The sequence below is a fragment of the Microcebus murinus genome, chromosome X (genome assembly GCF_040939455.1).
Source record: "Microcebus murinus isolate Inina chromosome X, M.murinus_Inina_mat1.0, whole genome shotgun sequence".
NCBI lineage: Eukaryota > Metazoa > Chordata > Mammalia > Primates > Cheirogaleidae > Microcebus > Microcebus murinus.
In genome coordinates this window covers 115,426,015-115,446,971 of record NC_134136.1, presented here as the reverse complement: position 1 = coordinate 115,446,971, position 20,957 = coordinate 115,426,015, and the positions used below count along the sequence as shown (strand labels likewise).

General features: G+C 41.0%; 1 protein-coding gene across 3 annotated transcripts; it reads right to left on the bottom strand.

Moving 5' to 3' along the window:
• Nucleotides 1-232: 232 nt before the first annotated feature.
• On the bottom strand, nucleotides 233-15,759 carry DDX3X (DEAD-box helicase 3 X-linked). 3 transcript variants are annotated; one of them, XM_075999378.1, is made up of 17 exons: nucleotides 15,005-15,759; nucleotides 11,910-11,967; nucleotides 10,721-10,768; nucleotides 8,802-8,934; nucleotides 7,740-7,898; nucleotides 7,553-7,652; nucleotides 7,021-7,156; nucleotides 6,435-6,520; nucleotides 6,138-6,236; nucleotides 5,868-6,028; nucleotides 5,375-5,519; nucleotides 5,113-5,257; nucleotides 4,456-4,637; nucleotides 4,244-4,361; nucleotides 3,811-3,964; nucleotides 3,017-3,153; nucleotides 233-2,816 (listed from the first exon to the last, which is right to left on the bottom strand). In XM_075999378.1, the coding sequence occupies exons 1-17, from the start codon at nucleotides 15,047-15,049 to the stop codon at nucleotides 2,737-2,739; spliced, it is 1,986 nt and encodes a 661-aa protein (XP_075855493.1). In that variant the 5' UTR covers nucleotides 15,050-15,759; the 3' UTR covers nucleotides 233-2,736. The 3 variants fall into 3 exon arrangements, with proteins under 3 accessions (XP_075855493.1, XP_075855491.1, XP_075855492.1); XM_075999376.1 differs by having other exon boundaries at nucleotides 3,017-3,156; nucleotides 15,005-15,755; XM_075999377.1 differs by having other exon boundaries at nucleotides 3,017-3,156; nucleotides 10,721-10,765; nucleotides 15,005-15,755.
• Between the last annotated feature and the right edge of the window lie 5,198 nt (nucleotides 15,760-20,957).

The window sequence follows — 20,957 nt, the reverse complement described above, 5'->3', positions numbered from 1 at the left end:
GTGCATCAACAAGAGCCTTTTAGATTTCCAACTATTAGAAAAATCCTATTTCACTGTATTTCAAACACCATCTTTTATTACAAATACTGTGGTACCAGAGTAATTCTGTCTCCAAGAGGCATCTCAATAGCATTGGACCGCAACAAAAAAATTACATTTTACAATTCTTCAGGCAATAGCACAACTTTATTTTCACCTCTGAAAATAAGCCACAATTGACAACAACAAAGGAGACTGTGCAGTTCAACTTTTTATTTTAATAAAATCAGAATATGCACAGCACATGCAGTGCTAGCATCTAAACTAATACAATAAGCAATTACTAAAGCTACAGTGACTTGAGGTTCAATCTTTACATTCAGCAAGTTTAAATCCATTCTTTAATGATTTTTTTGAAACCTTATTTATTAACTGAAAATATTGCTTGCTGATAAAACTTGCTCAAATGCTATTGCTGAATGTACAAGTCACTGATTATGCCAATACAACAAAGATAACCACATGTTTGAGGATTGCAATGTGCCAGACATTCACTGAAAAAAAAAATACACACAACTAAACAAAACTCACACAACAAACATCTGAGAATCTGGACACTTCATATCAGTGTTTCGAAGTGTTTCATTAATATCTTAAGACAAGTGTATCAAAACCTTGGCATGATTTAATTTCAAGTCGCCAATTTTGTTTTTACTAACATCAGAAAGTTATGGCTACACTGCCAATGCCGGGTCTGCTTAATTTGACTTAAGAGTTTAATATGACTTAACATTAAAAGCTCACACTACCCCGAAATATATAATTTCACGCATACGGTGACATTCAACATTCAAGTGCCAGTGTTTTTGTACTGTCTTTTGGTCAAGTTTCTTTAAACTTTCAAAGAATCACTTTTAGGCTTACAAAAATAAATATTTGTCAAAATGTTCAATAAATATTACATAAAACTAGCAGCAAAAAGTATCTAGAAATCTGTCGTGTGCAAATAGTTTTCTTCCCAACTATCATTCCCATGGTCCCAAATAAATTTCAGAATCTAGTCCCATCCCCTTCCTAGACAAGCTGCGTTCAACAATCTCCAAGAGACAAAATAAGATTGGAAGTTTAAGGACACGCACACAAGACATATATATAAAATTCTCTGAATGTGCAATAAAAGAAGTACTTTGTAAAAAGTTATGGGCAAAATGTACAAGGGCCTAAACCTAGACTAATTGAAATAGCACCATAACAAATGACCTCAATACTGTCAAGTGCACCTACTTAATAAAAGTTTTAGAACAAGGCACAATACACTTGAAAATCTATTGCACTTTAGGAAATTTTTGCCGTCTTCCTATGCCACTGTAAAAAGATTGAGCGTTTTGATCACCGCATTCTGGCCACAAAATTAGCACAGAATTCAAAGTGGCAGAGGCATTTTAGTGGTGGACAATGCTCATCTTTGGCCAGATTTAGCATAAACAGACTATAAATACAATGGAAACCTATGCAACTAAAACTGACTAAAACTGCACTGTAGAGCAGAATTGACACCTTGTGCAGTTATGTACATATTTCCAACCTGTGTGATCTCAAAGATTTCAGTTTTTTACTCTTCTGGAGCCATTTTTACAAAGCCTATAGTAAGCCAGTTTAACATCTCAACGCAGCTTGAACAGAGTAATGTGAATCGGCATTTAAAATAAAGCCTGCTGCATAATTCTTCCTGTTCATACCCTCTTGACCAAAAAACATCAACACTAGCATGCGTTATTAGACCAAAAATCATCCAGGGCCCTAATGAGGGCTGGTCATTGCTGTGGTCAGCCATTCTACCATTTCAATTTCATTTATGGCAGGCATTTAAAAAGTCTAAGTAGATGAATTCTCCTAAAAACCTATTTCAAGTTATCAGACCTTTAAACTTTCCCTGTAATAGTATGCCCACATTTGGCTAGCTCATAATTAATGATCTGCCTAAACATTGAAAGAGGAATTGCTGTATTTACTTGCATTAACTTTGAAAACAGTGCTTTGAATGTATGCATGTATTCATACATCACCTCATCATGACTGGAATGGCTTGTTTAAAGACTATCAGGTTCTAAGTACCTATCCAGGATAGAGTGAGCAAATCAGAACTTTAACTTAATACAGTTTGCCACATTAGAAACTAATTCCATTAATATGCTTCAAGACATTTGTTGTTTGTTTTCCCCCAATCTGCAAGTATCAAAAAGCCCTAATGCAGGCTACCGCATAAGTTTTTTCCTTATAATATTTATGGATGAATCGATGATTCCTGTTAAGTTGTATCACACCTGTGTGCCAAGGTTTGATTTTAGCCCAAGTTCAGTAAATTTATTTTGTCAAAACAATTGATACCTTGAGCATTACTGAGCCAACAGGACATCAAAATAAAAAGTTGTCTAAAGTTAAAGGCACAGTACATTAACAAACAAATGATCCTCAGTCACAAAATTATAAATGCAGTTTGGGAATGGGGGTAGGCGGGAGGGGAGTTAATCCAAACTACAGCAATGAAGTCTTCAAACCACCTTCTGAACAGGGCTGCTGATTGTTCCTTTCATCTTTTCTTGTGACCTTGAGCTCCCTTAAAAAAAAAATTTCAGTGGAGAATCACAGCTGGTAATGTACTGCGAGTTCTTGAAGCTACACAAGGTATAGTCTGGCTAAGTTACATGTGGTTTCCATATTAGCTTGTTTGGCAGGGTGACCTACTGCAAAGCAGGCTCAGTTACCCCACCAGTCAACCCCCTGGGAGTTATAATTTCCTCCATATCCATCACTGTTGTAAAAGCCTCCATAGCCACCTAATGAGAGATTTAAAAAAAGAGAAATTAATGAAGTCATCCATTGTTAAATACAAGCTTTCCCTTCAAGTATATCAATGTAAGTTACAAGACAATCAACAGCACTGAACTTCCCCACTGGTTTTAATTACTCTTTGAAAAAGATGACTAAAAGGAAAAAAGCTTTCCCCAAAGATAATGAAGTTAAAAATTAACACTACCTCCACCAAATCCTCTGCTGCTGCCATGGCCGCCTCCACCACTGCGGCTGCTGCTTGCGCGGCTACTGCTGAAGCTGGAACTGCTGGAACCACTACTTTGTCGATAGTCTCTAGCACCAAATCCTCCACTAAATCTGCTACTACAAGGACAAAATATAAGTTGGTTCACATGAAGATGAAATTCCACTAACCAACCCAATTCCTGTTAAAACTTCTCAATGACCAATTTCTGATTTTTCCATTCAAACAATTCCCCATCCAACCATATTTTCCCTAATAGTGGTTTCAAAGGCCTTAACAATGAAGGGCTGACACGAATTCAGTGTCACCCTTTCTAAACCTTTGTTTTGTTTTTAAGAGAGACAGGATCTCACTATGTTGCTCAGTCTGGAGTGCAATGGTGCAATCATCATAGCTGACTATAACCTCAAACGATCCTCCCACCTCAGCCTCCCAAGTAGCTAGGACTACAAGATGTATGCCACCAGGCCTGGCTAATTTTTAAATTTTCTATAGAGACGGGGTCTCATTATGTTGCCCAGGTCTTGAACTCTTGCTCTTAAGCGATCCTCCCACTTCTGCCCCCCCCCCACCAAAGTGCTGGGATTACAGGTATGAACCACCTCAGCAGGGCAAAATCCTTACCCAAAGAATCTAGGCAGCCTAAGAAAATTAAGCTTTTAAATTAAATACTGGAAAAAAATAAACCTGGACATTACTTGCCCAGAGCAAATGCTAGAAGTTTAAGTGAATATCCACCTACACCCCCTCATCATATATCATCTGTGTCTTACCTCTTAGAACGTCCACGACTACTACCCTTGTAGTGGTGTTCATAAGCCATGTTTTCTAACCAAGATGGCACTTCTTGTTTAGCTTCGACAAGAAGATCCAACAAATCCTTAGTAATATTTATGTTCCTCTCATTAAAGAATGAGGTGGCTAGGCCTAAAAGAGTTCAAAAAGGAACATAAACAAAGGTCTTCCATGAAGTAGCTTAATATTCTTACTTTCCTACATAGATTAAAAATATTTTTTGAAACTGCTTTGAGCAAAAATCTAATTTTTGTTTAAAAAGTGAAAAAAATTTTCACTTTTATTGTTAAAATATATTTTAACTGCATTCCTTGGAAATAGGGACTCTAATACTCAAGATGCTGTCTCAAGTTCTTTGCTACATGTATCACAATGAAAAACGATCAGACCATCAAGTAGCTAAACACTTACCAAGGTTTCCTACACGTCCTGTACGGCCAATGCGATGTACGTATTCTTCAATATCACTTGGCAAATCAAAATTGATAACATGTTTCACATTTGAAATGTCCAGTCCTCTTGCTGCTACCTGGAAATTAACTTTGGTTACATATGGCCCACTAAAGCAAATATTAAGAACATGCTGAACTTGAATAAAAACAAGGTATTATTATTATACATACTGCTGTAGCCACTAGAATTGGGCTTTTTCCTGAGCGGAACTGGTGAAGAGCCTCTTCCCTGTCTCTCTGAGACCGGTCTCCATGGATACTAGTACAAGCATATCCTTCATGGTATAAGAAATCCTCCAGAGAATCTGCACCTTTTTTGGTCTCCACAAACACTAAGGTCAGTGAATCCTTGCCTGAATTTGAAAAATTACAATTTTTGTCAATAATATGGCTTAGTTCTCTTAGTACTCCATAAACATTAAAATAGAAGCAATTAAAATAGACTGTTTTAGATACAAAAAGTTCTAGTGTTCTATAACACTGTAGGGGGACTATAAAGAGTAATTTATTATTTTTTTTCAAATATCAAGGAGAATATTTTGAATGTTAACACAAAAACGATAAAGGTTTGAGGTAATAGAAATATACATTTTAAAAAATAGACTTTTAATAACAATGTTTCAAATGTGGAAAAAAAGTAATAAAGGTGACCCAAATGGAGTTCTTCTAACAGATAGGTCTAAGAGTGGCTATTCGCAATCACGATGGCACAGTGTAGCCTCAAACTCCCAGCTCAAGCGAGCCTCCTGCCTCCTAAATAGCTGGGCTGTGCCTGGCCCAAATGGATTCTTACTACCAGAGCAATGCTAACATTATTCATAATTTTACCTGTTGCATTTAAGAGGTCAAGCAGAAATGACCTTTTGTCTGGTTCTTCCACCCAAACTACTTTCTGTGTGATGTTCTCAGAGGTAGAGCCAACTCTTCCTACAGCCAAAAAGATATATTCATCCAAGAAATCACGAGCAAGCATCTGAAAGAAAATTTTCTGTTACCTACTGAGATAAACAAATTTCTAACTAATATTTGACACATCTTTCTAGCCATTGGAACCACTAAAAAAAAAAAAAATTGCAACATCAAACAGTACCTGTATTTCCTTAGGAAAAGTAGCACTAAACATCATAGTGTGGCGGACACCCTTTGGAGGCATAGTATCTTGTTCAACTATTCTGCGTATCTGAGGTTCAAACCCCATATCCAACATCCGATCAGCTTCATCTAACACCAAGTATCTATCATAAAAATAAAAGAGTTTAGAATCTGAGGAGAAAACAAAGGATGGTTTTAGTATAGCTGTACCTATAATTATATATTAAGGCAGTTAAATTCCTCACACTGCATGATTTGACACAGATACAGGACAGGACTCCTGCCACTAAATAAGTCATCCAAGATCCCACAGCCAAATTAGCTCTTATGACTTGATCGTCCCATAATCTGGTCATTCTCAGCCTCTACTAAAATGTTAATAATTTTTCAACACTGAAATTATAATGAACTTTTTATAAAAGTTAGAAGACTAATGGCTAGTAATTTTTAAAAATTAACATTGCATCCCATACATTTAAAAATTAACATACTTGCAAAAGTCTAATCCAATCTTTCCTCTTTCCATCATATCCACTAGACGTCCTGGAGTGGCTACCAGCAAGTGGCATCCACGTTCTAAGTCTCGAATCTGCTGACCAATATCAGCACCACCATAAACCACACAAGGACGAACTCTAGATCGGTATGAAAACTATAAGAAAAGAAATTTTATTAACTTCAAGGTCAAGATTTTTACATGGTCATAAAACATATCATTAGAATCAATGACAAAGCTAGTAATCACTCAAATGCATACTTACTTTTCTGGCTTCCTCATATATCTGTACTGCCAATTCTCGAGTTGGTGCTAATACCAAGGAGATTGGGTATTGTTTGCGGCGCCCATACCTTCCATTTTCCTAAGAAATAGAAATAAGTCAACTGTACCATCCTTTTTAAAAAGTTCATCAGAACATAAATTCCCTTTTATAACATATAGATTACACTTAAATGGTTTTTCGTTAGTTAGATTGAAGACTTAGCGTCATTTTGAAAGCTCTCAATAGCCATCTACAAAGTTCCATAATAATTTCTCATACTAATAAAGAAATATTTACCTTCATGGCCCTCAAAGCCTCGCCTGGACCATCTGAATAAATCTGACTCAAGATGGGCAAGAGAAATGCTGCAGTTTTTCCAGACCCTTTGAAGAGAAAGAATATTCATTCAATCACCAAAAAAATACCCACCAAAAGCCAGGCACAGGGGTGCACACCTATAGTCCCAGCTACTCCCAGGAGTTCAAGGTAGCTACAGTGCACTATGATTGTGCCTGTGAATAGCCACTGCACTTTGGCCTGGGTAACACAGGGAAACCCCACTGCTCATTTAAAAAACAAAACCAAAAGCCTGCTTATGATTTTTGTACAGATACTGTAGATGACAGTGTTTTGTAACTACCCTGTTACTAGTGATTTAGTAATTTTAATAATTATTATTTAGTAATTAAAATAAATTCTTGGATCCATCTATGACAGGACTCGGCAAACTGAGGCCCAGCTTGCTTATTTTTATAAATAAAGCTCGTATTGAATACACCATGCCCAATAATTTATGTATCATCTATGGCTTCTTTCATACCACAACAGCAAAGACCATATAGGAAAGAGATGACAGTGTTTTACTCTCATCAAGTGAGCTTACCTGTTTGGGCACAAGCCATCAAGTCTCTTTTCTCTTTGATAATAGGAATAGCATGCTTTTGCACTGGAGTTGGGCGAGTATAACGAGTAAGCTCAATGTTTCCCATGATAATTTCTCCCATCTCAACATCGCTGAACTGTTAAGAAATTCAATGGGGTTAGAAATGCTAGAAATGCTACCTGGAGCCATTTCTGTTCTACATGAATATAATAATGGAAACAACCAACTAACAGCTTATTTGTAACTTAGTTTACAGCTGCTTTAAGTAAAATTATCACGTTACATTTTGAGAAAAACCAACCCCACATTTAATCTACATTGGAGAAGATTTTGAGTTCTTCCTATGTTGGAACAATTTTATATTTCAGGTAGTGAATTATTGATAATGGTGACATTGAACTCAACCTCTCCCTTATACAAACCTATGAGGTGTTTGGTCTATATATGCCCTTAGGAAGCCCATCTCATTCTGGTGTGCCATGAAAACATTTATACTTCCCTCTGTCTTAAAAAGTCAAGCAAAAATACTTACACTTTCAATATGTGGAGGACAGTTGTTACCTGTTGCCTCAACTGGAATGTCATCATACTTCTCAAAGTTAATCCCAGTGTTGCCTCCAGAAAAGAGTTCCCTGAAATCAAAAGATTGTTAAGATTGTTAAGCTTGTTATACTAGTTAATAAGGCTCATCACAATTAACATATATTTCAAAAACTTACTGCTCCAAGCGTTCACTTGGTGGGAGTGGTTTTGACCAATCATCTTCATCTGATTTGTCACACCAGCGACTGTTGCCACCACGTTCAAATTTGCCAAAGCCACTTCTGTCACCACGGCTGCCAATGCCATCATAGTCACTCCGTCCACGATCATCAAACCTGCACAGCACAAGCGATTATTCACAACCATATCATTTAACTATTATCAGAATCCTACTGCTACTCTAGAACTGTATCTGGAGATAAATTATTCATTAAGGCTAACTACAAGGATGTCAACAGTCCAATTCTGACTTATTCTTATTTGACAATGAAGACTCTATCCAGATAGTATGTACCATTTATATAACTTCATTTTCTAAAATCAATATCTTTCTTTATATGTTTATAAAGCCTAAACAGGCATCACATATGCCAAAACTAAGAATCAAGTTTTTATTTGAAATCAGCACATAGCTCACACCTTCATTTAAAGTGCTCATCTAAATATATTTAGTGGTATGGAAAAGAAGAAAATAGCACACCGGATATCAATTGTCCTGGTTATACTAGGATGTCACTTAAGGGACAATTCACCTGTGTGACAGAATTTGGATGAAAGGTAGAAAATAATCCTTACCTGAATTAAGATGTTTTTAGAGTTTTAGGCCTGTTTGCGAAAAATCAGGACACAGGACTAACCACAGCTATTAGGCGCATGAGGTCAGTTCGCCACACTTGTGTAATCAAAAATATAAGGTGTTTAAAAATTGTCACAGAGTCCACAAAAATCCCAACCAAATTAGGCCATTCCCTAGAAGAACTTACTCTTTTATATAGAATATAGAAAATTAGAGAAATAACTTATCTCTATGCCAAAGAGCATATTCATATTTCCATTTAATTTATATGTAACAGGTTCAATTTAGTAAAGACCTCTTACAGCTAAGAAAATACAATGATTAAACAGATATAATGCTTAACATCCAAATAGGTGGTCAGGATGAAGACTTATCAAATTAACAACCAATCCCTAAACTGCTATTACATACACATAAGGTGAGAAGACAAGAAATCATTTACCTTCCCCTTGGTCCACTTCCACGATCACTGAAGAAACTAGACTTCCCTCTTGAATCACTGCGAGACCCAAAACTGCTGTATGCATCCTTATCTTTGTTAGAACTCCACCCCGAACTGTCTTTATCGTAGAATCCTTCAATTAAACACACACACACAATATCCCATTTTACTGTAGTCATTAGAAACAGGAATCATGTTAAGGTATTATCAATCTTTCTGAATTTGAAGGCCTCCACTGAAGGGTCAACAAGGTATTCCTATCATGGTACTAGGAGAACCAAGATTTAGAGCTGGTTTATACCACCAGCACACAAAACCTCTCTGCCGGAAAATACTGTATACTAAATCAAGCAATCTGACAGTCTAAGAATGTTCTTGAGAGAATACTACCTCTAAGTGATCAATAGCTTTGCCTGGAACACAATAATTATGCTATTGTTATATGACCATCATGATGTAATTTCTATTCATTTTATAGATGTGAATGAGTTTACTTGGAAACAGTTACCATTGTCTCATTTTTTCTTAGAAGTGGTTTTCATTCAGAACATTCTTAGAGTGTCAGACTACTTGGTTTAATATTGTATTTTCCAGTTTCAAAAGTATAAGTACTTTGTACACATGAAACACACTACTGTCAAATGACATTATTTTAGTGGTTCATATACTATGTGCTTGATGAGAATCAGGAATACCTGGAAAAAGGAAAACCCTTATCCTTACACATTCTCAGTGTAGAGAAGTTCCTGGGTACAGCTATAAATATTCAGGTGAGAGATGAAAGGGGGTAAATTAGCACAAAGACATGTAGTAGAGGGTTTAACTAACTTCAGTGTCACCTTATTAAATAAGTCAGAGATAAAGTTACTTTCCTTCTGTCTTCCACCTCTACCATTAGGCCAGCCAGGTGACCAACAGGCTTTGCTAGCAATGAAGAGTCAGGTTAGATTTCTAAATCTCTCCCAGCTCTAAAACCTCCATGATACTGCCTCTCTGATTCCTGTTACTGCAACAAAGGGGAAGCACTAAATATACAAGAGGGTCAACTCCAGCTAGTATATTCTAAAGAATACCAAGAACATCCATGATGATAAAGATAAACTCAACAATAACTTCACCTAAAAACAATAAAATGACCTGGTAGAAATAATACAGATTTAATATCCATGCATTACCAGGGTTAGTGAAACTAACACGGACTATATATGAAGATGGAGGAATGACAGCAAACCATGGGCTTCCCAGTGGACTCTCTACCCTTCCAATCCTCTCTTCGTGGCTTTTAAGTAGTTTTCCTGACATTCCCCCTTTGTTCTTCCAAATTTTAGATCACTTATTTTATGGAATATACAGCAACCAAACAGTTATCTCATAATATGAAACATCTACTAGTTATCTATCACTACATTACAAATGTAATGGGAAAAGGCACCAAGTATTATAACACCTTTTGGACTAAACCTTTCAAATGAAGCAACTAAAGCAAGGAAATAAAACCAGAAAATCACTCTCAACTCCACAATAAGCCCATCTTCACTTTGGCACCTTTACAGGACAGAAATAACTATTTCTGGTTATTATCACCATGCAGTTTGGTTTACATGGTAGGGCACCCACCTCTTCCAAACTAAAACCATGCTGTGAATGATTACAAACATATGACTAGTGAAATTGTACAAAACCATGTCCTTGGCCTCAGAAGAGTTTGACATAGGAATGCAGAATTTTCCACTGAGTAGCATTAGGTGAGTGTTTCCAAAGTTAGTAAGTCCTAATATTTGAACCAGTCCTGATAGAAGCACAGGAGAGCAGAATGTTTTACAGACTTTCCCAAGTTGCCTTGTTTTCCCTCGGCTTTGACTAACTAACTACTAAATGCAGCAAGAATTAGATCTATGAAGTTGCTTGTCAGGACTTACCTTTAGCAGCTTCTCTATTCCTTAAATGAGGAGGGATATAGCGCCCTTCTAAAAGAAATATAAAATTAATTAAATACCCCAAACCTTCTATTTAAGCCTTTACCAAAATTTCTGCTATTAAAATGGTCCTGAAAAACATTTTTAAAGAAGTCTGCAGCCTTCCACTATGACTACTCACCTTGAAATTTAGAGAGGGGAAAAATGAATCTACTTTTACTTTAAATGAGATATTGCTCTATAAGGAGAACTTGAAAAGGCAGTTGTTCTGTATGCAGGCACAAATACAGCCTAGACTACAAATGAGAAGCAAAAGCAAATAATGTATACCCAAATAAAGGAATGTTAACGTGCTTTATTAAATCTGCAATTTAACTTTCTTTTTCACTTGTGGGTTGAATTAAATATTAAGAAGATCTCTACTAGGATCATCAATTCCTAAAGGTAAAAGATTCTTAGCATGGAAATTTAAAGCAAACACCAAGTAATTTTGTGCCCAGTGAGGCTCTTCTTGCCTAAAAAGGAGGACACATCACAGTCTGTATCCACTGTTTTGTTTATTAGATGGGAAGAGACCTGAGCTGAAGCAGAGGTCTACTGCCAAACAGTAAACCACCAAGATCCCCTACCTTAATACCAACCTCTAATGTGTCCAAATAACCCCTCTTTTAAAATAACAATAAAACTTTTAAACATCTACCTTCTTTTCAAAAGAATGATATGGCATTTAAAATCCTAATCAGCACCCCAAAATTTAGTATAATCTTATGTTAATAAGTCTCATAAAGAGAAAGAAGTAGCTATAGCTGATGAAAGTGCATATTCCCTTAAGAAAGTTTAATCTACTCGATTCACTTTAACAGAGAAAGACACATCCCCCCACCACCTCTGAACTGGGCTCAGGATTTATAACGGATGTCAATACAATAGACAAACTCTTCTAGAGCTATGTATTGTATAAGGTTTTTAATGGTTAACTACCTTTACTCAGGAGAACCAACCAGTCCTTTTTACAAAGGCCATAATGTTTTAGATTGATCACTAAGTAATACATAATTCTACATAACACTAGGTTTACATAATTCTTTACACAATAAAAATTGGAGGGCAAATTCTTAAATTTTAAATAAGTCCAATGAAATATAGATATTAAGCTCTAATATTCAATAAATCCATAAAATGTTTTACTTACTGCTAGCTGTAGTTCCTCCACTCTGATTATCTGAAGAGTTCAGGTCTAGGCCAGCAAACTAGGAGAAGAGAGTTAGACAGTTAACAGTCCATATGCTGAAACATTAAGAGAAAATTAGTCCTGCTCTCTAGCACTTACTAGCATTACATTCAAAGAGTTGTCCTGCCTACCTTACGGGGTTGATATGAAAACTCTTAACGAAAATGTGACTAAGAATGCTTTGAAGTCTGTAAAGCTCTAAGCAAATGCAAACTAGTATTACTGTATATACTGCACAAGGCAGCACACCAAGATGCTGGTGGTATCCAGTAGAAACTGTCCAAATTTAATTCATTCATTTAAAATGAATTTTCCTGTAACATTTTCCATAGTACAAGCCCCCTAACCAAACTAAAATTTAGTTATATTGAATTTCAAATTAAAATTATCTTTGAATGCCAAATAGATAAGGAGTTCACTTTAGTGCAGATCATAAATGTTTCCAATGCCACCCACTTTCTACTTGGAATTATTTTATGCCTAAAAAGCACATCCTAAAAATATCAGGACAGATTTTGAATTGACCATTCTTTAGTTCCTTCATCCTCAAATATTGCATGCATATTTTAAATTAGAATAGTACTCTTAAAGAACAAAAAAATTAGGAATATACCCACCACTTACTATAATCACTATGTTAAGTGCAACTCTGAAGTAATTACCTAAATATTCTCCAATTTTAATAAGTTCAAAGGCGACTTTGAATAAATGGCAACTGGCATTCAAATGCTTTTAAAGAGTAGGACATTTTACTGCCCTTAATTTGTATTTCTACCCATCCCCTTACACTGGTAGCTCAAAGCCTCAACATTCTAGGAAAAGGTTACCTGCTATCTTCGTAACATTGTATAATGACTAACCAGGAACTACTTACAACGGGAAGAGGGAACTATACATTGGAAAAGAAATATTTCATTTTTTCCAAAAAGCCACAAAAGACCAATTCACTCAGTACTGTTGCCAACCTGTGTGCAAAAAAGAGATACACTATACCATAACATATTTATAAAGCCTGTATTAAAAGCTCAACATGATACTGCCAAACAGCAAGCATCATCAATGGAGTCACTGAAAATTGGAAGCAGATGCTATAACGCCTTCAAAAATAAAAGAGGAATAGGTACTTCATTTCCAGAATTTTGATTAGCAAAAAATGCTGCCACGCTTTCTCCCAGTAGTTAGTTAACAAACTGATACTTTAAAGCACAATAGGAAAACAAACTTTCTTTTTGCACTTTGTTACAAGTTTTGTTTTTAACTTTATGCTCTAGCAACATGAACTAAGAAGCAACTCTAAATGTTTCTATAAATTGTTAAAGATTACATGGCTGCAATCTTCTCAGTTGTGAATTTGCTACAAATTCTTAAATCTAGACTAATGCCTCTGAATTCTTTGAGTTAAATCGATTACAAATTTAAATAAGGTTCACTGCTGTCTAGAACCTTAAAAACCACACCATCTATATGGAAAATGTTAAAACTGGGGATAACTGGATTTTGTCTATGCTCCATTTAACATATGAAGTGTCAGCAATATGGAGGATTTAATATAATTGGTTCATTACAGGGGAAAAATGCTCCCAATGGGCCGGATCGTTAAATCCCTAAAAACATTACATATGACTACATTAAAATCTAAAGCAATTAATTTGTGTCACTAAACTTCATTTCAGGATTATTCTGGGGTTTGTGAAACCAACTCCCTTCCTCCTAATCACGATAGGCAAAAGTTTATTTAAAGGCTCCAAACATTCCACAGAAGAGCTTATCTAAAGCCCGGTGCCACCGTTGCTGAGGGATGCAGACTTCCTGCCACCAAAGCCTATAACCCCTTCTCCCAGATAGCATGTCGTCCTCCTCTCTTCTGCTCCAAAACCCTGAGAAGAGGGGATTCTGGTTAAGGACAACAGACCCGGAGCCTCAGATCTATTCCTAAATTTTTACTCCACAGACAGCAACAAGTCAACAACAGAACTGTTTATTGCCCCAAGCCACGTTCCGGGCATTTTTCGTCAGGCGAATCCCAGGAACCAACGTCGGTAACAGAAAGACACTCACATCAGCCGCAGTACCCCACCCCCGCCCAAAGAAAAAGTACTAGAGGCCCTCGACTAACTCGCCACAGGGAGCAATTAAGGGGAGAAGGGCCGCGCCGGCTCCCTAACATCCTCGTCTCCCCGCTGCGTTCAACCTCCATCTCCACAGCCCAGCGGCGCCGCGCACGCAGCGGCCTATTACTCGCTCTCTCCCCGCCCCCACTCCTCCCCGAACCTTCTGCGTCACAAAACTTTCCACTCCGGAAACGCGGCCTCACCGGCCGCGCCGCTGGGCCTGCGACGACCCTGCGGAAACTGGGCTGAGGCGAAAAGGGCCTGCGGAAGGAACGCGGGAACAACACGTCCATTCTATCCTCCTTTCCAAGGCCCTAGCCGGGCCCGGCCCGGCCTCTCCCAGTGGTGGGCCACAGCGCCGCCCAGCACCACACAAAAGAGGCCAGCGCCATTAGCCCGAGGGAAGGCCACCCCCCCCCCGCGCCGCCCCCTCCCACATTCCAGGGTCGCGTTCTTCCTCCCGCTCGCAGGCACACTAACGCCGGACGCCGCCGTGTTCCTGGAACAGGAATCTGGGCCGCGCCAGCAAAGAGGGCCAAAGGCCTCCCTCCCCCAACCCAAAAGGGTCCCTATTCGCTTACAGCCGCGCAGCGCACTCCCCCCCCCCACGGGTCACTAATCAGTCGGGGTTCGCGCGTGCGCGTCCCCGCGAGAGAGCGCGCACACCCTCCCCCCCCTCCGCTCACCAGCGCACGCACACACAAAAGCCGCCATTGTGCTCGGCCCGGGGACAATACCGCGGGCCAAGCCGGAGCCCGAGCAACAGACACAACCAACATTCCTGCCGCCTCTCTGTCCCTTCATAGTCCTGGGGCACTGACACTTGCCAACCCAAGGCACCTGGGAAATGGAAACTAAAGATGCCACTTAGCGCTGCGCCACAGCCAGGTTAGGTCAGGGAAGGGATTTACACGGCAGCCACCCGGTGGGCTCCTTGCAGCTCACCTGCTGGTCCAGCCCGAGCGCATTTTCCACCGCCACATGACTCATCCCTGAAGAGTACCGAGAACTCGGAGTCTTCCGCTGCTGAGCGAGTGTGTTTGTTTCACCGCGAAGGCCCTCTCACGGGAGAACTGCGGCTCTGGAGCGCACGGCGCGGCCACGGATCTAATATACCCACTCGAAAGACTGTTACGTCAGCACGTAAGACGTACTCCCTCCCTCTCACTCCCGCACTCCCCCTACCACTACGACTTCTGCCTAGCTACTGCGTGCTCTGTCCTAACCTCGCGGGATTTCCTAGTCAGTCCTGTCGTCCCCTCGTCGTCCTGCCTTGAAGCTCAAGCGCCAAATGCTGTCCTAGTTCGCCTGAACTTCACTTTTCCTGTTCTCCGCTAATAACCTAGCCTCGGTCTTAGAGTTCTCGAGATCTCGCGAGAACTTGCCTCCCGCTTTCCGCCAGCTACAAGGCCGTGAAATTTAACGTAGGCCTCTTCGCTCCTCTTTCCTCCCCTATGCATCCAGTTTTCGCTCTTCCTGTTTCTCTAGCGCTGTTCCTCTCTCTTTTTTCTCTCCCAGTTCCCGGGCTTGGAGATATGGTGGGATTTCTCCGGTCTAATCAGCCCTCGCCCTTACGCGTGTAGCCTCCCCTAAATCAGAGCTAGGCAGAAAGAGGCCCTAAAACGGGAGGGCGGTAGGTCATGTGATCGCAGGTGGCGAGCGCGGTGGCCATTTTGTGGAGCAGGAAAGGTTGGCTTGAATAGTGATCGGAATGGGGTAGGGGAAAGGAAGAGGAGGAGGAAAGAGAGGAAAGTGGAGGAGGGAAGAGGGGGAAGGAGGGAGGAGGGCAGGATGGTGACCGTGGGGGGGGTGAGGGGTAAGTGGAGGGAAACTGGCGGTTTGAGCCGGGGGCCGGACGCTTCCCAGCGCCGTTGCCTAGGCAGCGGGGGCGCCGCCTAGAAACACAATGGCCCCTCCCGCTCCATCCCCCCACGTGAGCGCGCGCGCCCCCGCCCCCGTCCCCTGTGGTGAGGGAACAATGAGGCAATCTTGCGCTTATCTTGAGCCGGGCGCTAGGGGACTCCGGCTCTCTGCCGGTATGCGGACTACTTTTAGTCCCTAGTTTCCTCCCGCGAGGTGTCCAGCGGCTCTTCCCAGAACCCAGGTGGTGCGAACGGCTCTCCTAGGTCTGAGGGAGTCGGGGCTCTTTGTGGCCGGATGTAACCTAAGCCTGCTGGGGGGGTTGCGTCGGGGTTACCGGACTCGGCTCAGGGTGACACTCAGGCCGCTGCAGTGGATGGGGCATGGGGGGAAAATGGGTTTCTGCCATCAGAGGAAGCTCTTCTTGCGTCCCTTCTTAGGCAAGCCACCCTAGTCCCAGCTTCAGTGCCCCAGGCCCTTAAATAGAAGAAAATATCTTGACTAGTGAATCCCTGGCACATACACGGTTCTTATAAACGCTCCCCCCCCCTCCTGACCCTCAGCCTGACAGAATTAAATAATACGCCTGGTTTTCCACCATCCCCCAAGGGTCTTCTGCTGCCAGAATTCAAATAACTCGTTCTCATCACATAATTTACCACACACATAACTTCTCTCCCTTTTGAAACGGAAATTCTAACGAGCTAGGGAAATAATCTAACACTGTGTCCCAGGGCAAGTTGTTTAATGGCTTTGGGTCCCAATTTCCTCATCTATAAAAGGAGTCAGCTAGACTACATAACCCTGTAAAAGACCCAACTCCTTTTTTTTTTTATTTTTTTTTTTTATTTTTTTCCCAAGACAGACCAGAGCTTGACAACTCCTTTTTTTATAACAAGTATTTTGTAACGCCCCCTTTAATAACCATTACTGAAATAACAAATCACAGATAATATAACACAAACCTAGAAACACAATTTCAAAAAACATGATCTAACTGTAATATACAAAAAACCAAAATGATTATAATAAAAAATGTATTTTAATATGTAAATACTCCCGCATAGCTACACTAACTGATGATAAGATACCTGCCCAGTACAGCCACAAATGCAAACTGGAAAGGTATGTTGTTTTTACAGCTCGAGTTCCAGGAGCAGCGTTGCCATTAGGGACCTCATTTTGCGAAATGGTGAACTCTTAATAACATTTGAAACACAACAGTACACTCTTCCTCCAATTGATACAGTAGTTGCATTTGTGGAAAATTCAGTGTATATGGAAACTGAGCAAAGATACTTTGTGTTTACATGTAAAACAGTGTTAATTCTAGGCTTAGATGATGATGAACTAGTTTCTCACCTACATGAGTGTCCAGTGGATCAATTTTTTGCTGCATAGGACTGATCGGCATTGTAAAACATCTAGCATGCCTGGCTCCTGCCAACTAAATGCCAGCAGCCCTTGCCAGTCATTGTGACAACCAAAAACACACAGATTGCTACAATGTTCCCTTGAGAACCACCAGGTTTAATGATCATTAGGGTCCCTTCCTGCTCTGGGATTCCTGGATTCTCATGGAGCATTGGTGAGGTACTGTATGTCCTTAGTTTTGCTTCAGTTTCTTTTTCATATGGACCAAGGTAAACATAAGTCCGAGATTCAAAAGCTGTGAGTCCTGACAGCTCTTCCAACTGCACATAGCAATAATGGGATGTACTGACTAGCCTGGTTCTGGGCCTTTGTTTCACTTTTGAGTAAAGCCAATGTACAGGGTACTGCCTTGGGAGTACCTAAAAGAATGAAAATATACATCAGATTCCTATTTTCAATTAACCCCTGCTCACAGCCATACTCAGTTCAAACCACCAGGGCATTTTGTTAAACAATATGTTATAATTGGAATATCAAGTTGGAGAGGAAGCAGGAAAACATACGAAGCTTTGTCTTCAAACACATTCACTCTGAAAAAGAATGATGTGTGCACTTGAGGCAGCTAAATGAGCCAACTTTCTCAGCACTCCAAATGACTTTTCCATTAACAGCATTTGTATATCTCCTCTACATGGCAGTTATTTGCAGATTTTATTTGAGGTGACCTAAAAAGGGCTAGAAATGGCTGTAACCAGGGAATTTTTTTTTTTTTTTTGCATGCTCACTTTCTTACGTTCCCAGGCATTTGAAGTGCCCATATTGAAGCAAATATGCTTTCTGCATCATCACCTCTCCAACCCCAATCCCTGGAGGCAGCCCAGTGGACCAGAGCCTAGGAACTGCATTTCCTCCAACCAGCAGTTCAGCTCCCTGCTTACAAGCTGTGTGACTGGGGCAACTTGTGTGACATCTCAGTGCCTCACATGCGTTTTCTGTAGAGTCGGAATAAAGTAGTTTCCGCCTCCAAAGGTGGTTGGGATTCAAGGGCTCGTGCATGAATTCAAAGTGCTTTGCAAGGAGTGAGAGCTTAGTACATCATAGCTCCAGGTCCCATGCACACATGTCTATAACCGCATCATCTCAACTCCCGTAGAGTGGGTTGCTCTGGGCACTAGGCTCCCACAACCCTCACTGTTCAAAGCCCCACTGTAACTGTGTAGTACTGCAGCTGTGTGAGAGCCCACAGAGGAGAGGGATTTTGTCACACCTCTCTGTGCAGTGTGGGGCACACAGGTGTCCAGTAAATGTTGGATGATGGATGAATAGTGCAAATGCCTGCCCTAGGCAAGTCATAATGTGGGGCAAGGTGTAAGGGGTTGGAGACCAGGCTGGGCAACAGAGTGCGATGTGAGACCCTATTTCTTCTTTTCTTTTCTTTTCTTTTCTTTTTTTCTTTTCTTTTAGAGACAGGGTCTTGCTTTGTCACCCAGGCTGGAGTGCAGTGGTGTAATCATAGCTCTCTGCAGCCTCAAACTCCTAGGCTCAAGCAATCTTCCTGCCTCAGCCTCCCAAGTAGCTATGACTGCAGATATGCAACAACATGCCCGGCCAATATTTTTAATTTATAGAGACAGGGGCTTCTTGCTGTGTTGCCCAGGCTGATCTCAAACTCCTGGCCTTAAGTAATCCTCCTGCCTTGGGCTCCCAACGTGCTGGGATTATAGGGATAAGCCACTGTGCCCAGCCCTGAGACCCCCATTTCTAAAAAAAAACATTAAAAATTAGCCAGGCAGATCACTTGAACCCAGAACCAAGGCTGCAGTGAGCTATGATCATGCCACTGGACTCCAGCCTAGGTGACAGAGCAAGACCCCACCTCTAAATAAATGAATATATACATACATACATAAATACTTCACATAGATCATCAGCTCATCTGATCCTCATAGCCCACCTATAAGTAAGGCACCATTTCCCTGGCTGTACAGATGGGCAGCATGGGACATGCTATCATTCACATGGCTAGTGAGCGGCAAAGGTGGGAGGCAGACCCATGTGGAGTGAAGCCAGGACCCGCACAGTATCCAGTGTCCTCAGACACCTGGAACTCAGCAAGTCCTAAACAGCACCCACCAGGTCCCCCCATACGACCTCCTCCTCGGGTCTTTATCTCAGAGCATAGCATCTTCATTTCTCACACCCACACTTAAAACCTCAATGATTTTTGCCTCCATTTTTCTTCTATCCCAGCCACTATTCATAAGCAGACCCTTCTCCCTCTCCCATGTTATGCCTGTCATGCTGGTCTCCTTGTCTCACTCTCTAGTTCAGGCCTGCACTTACCACTACATCAGTAGTGAGCAATCTTTTTATTGTTGTATTTGCATGAGTGCCGATTTAAGAGCAATATAAGTGTTTATAAGCTGTTCCTCCCACAGGGAATAAAAGGCATATTCCCCCTAGTAGGCCGAGTGCTGCTCCAGCCTGTTCTTTTTTTTGGGTTTTTTTTGTTTGTTTGTTTGTTTTTTGTTTTCTGAGACAGAGTCTCGCTTTGTTGCCCAGGCTAGAGTGAGTGCTGTGGTGTCAGCCTAGCTCACAGCAACCTCAAACTCCTGGGCTCAAGCAATCCTCCGGCCTCAGCCTCCCGAGTAGCTGGGACTACAGGCATGCGCCACCATGCCCGGCTAATATATATATATATATATATATATATATATATATATATATATATATATATATTAGTTGGCCAATTAATTTCTTTCTATTTATAGTAGAGACGGGGTCTTGCTCTTGCTCAGGCTGGTTTCAAACTCCTGACCTCGAGCAATCCGCCCACCTCGGCCTCCCAGAGTGCTAGGATTACAGGCGTGAGCCACCGCGCCCGGCTCCTGTTCTTGATCATCCCAGGAAACCCCCCCCACAGCCCTTCCTGCCTCAGTCTCTCTCCTCTACCTCACCTTCACGTGTCTGCCAGAATTTTCTTATCAAACTCAGTCCTACTGTGTCACTAACCTGCTTGAAAATCTCTGACACCTCCCACAGCATTCAAGGTCATTGCAGACCCAGCTCCCACCAAGCTCTCCAGTCACATGTTCTCCTGTCATCCACCATTTCCCACCCCTCTTGTCCACCTTGCCCCCTACCACAGCCCCCACCAGCAGCCTTGCACTTTCTGCTCTCCACTGGACTCCTCATTCTTCTCTGAACACACTTGGCACTTCCCCACCTCTGTGCCTTTGCTCACTAGGTCCCTTCCCTGCAAAATGTTCCTCCCCTGTGTGCCCACCTTCAGATTCCTACCTGAACCTTCACACACACACTCACCAAGCACACAATATTGTGACACACAATAATGGTTCATTGTCGCGTGTCAACTTGACTTGGCCATGATTCCCAGATATTGGGTCAAACACCAGTCTAGATGTCATTGTGAAGGTATTTTTTAGATGACACAGACATTTAAATCAGTAGACTTTTCAGTGAAGTAGATTCTCCTCCATACTGTGGGTGGGCCTCGTCCAATCAGTTGACAGCCTTAAGAGAAAAAGACTGCAGTTCCCAAGGGAGAAATAATTCTGCCTCCAGACTCCCTTGGGGTCAAGACTGCAACATCAACTGTTCCCTGGGTTTCCAACCAGTCAACCTGGGCTAAAGATTTTGGACT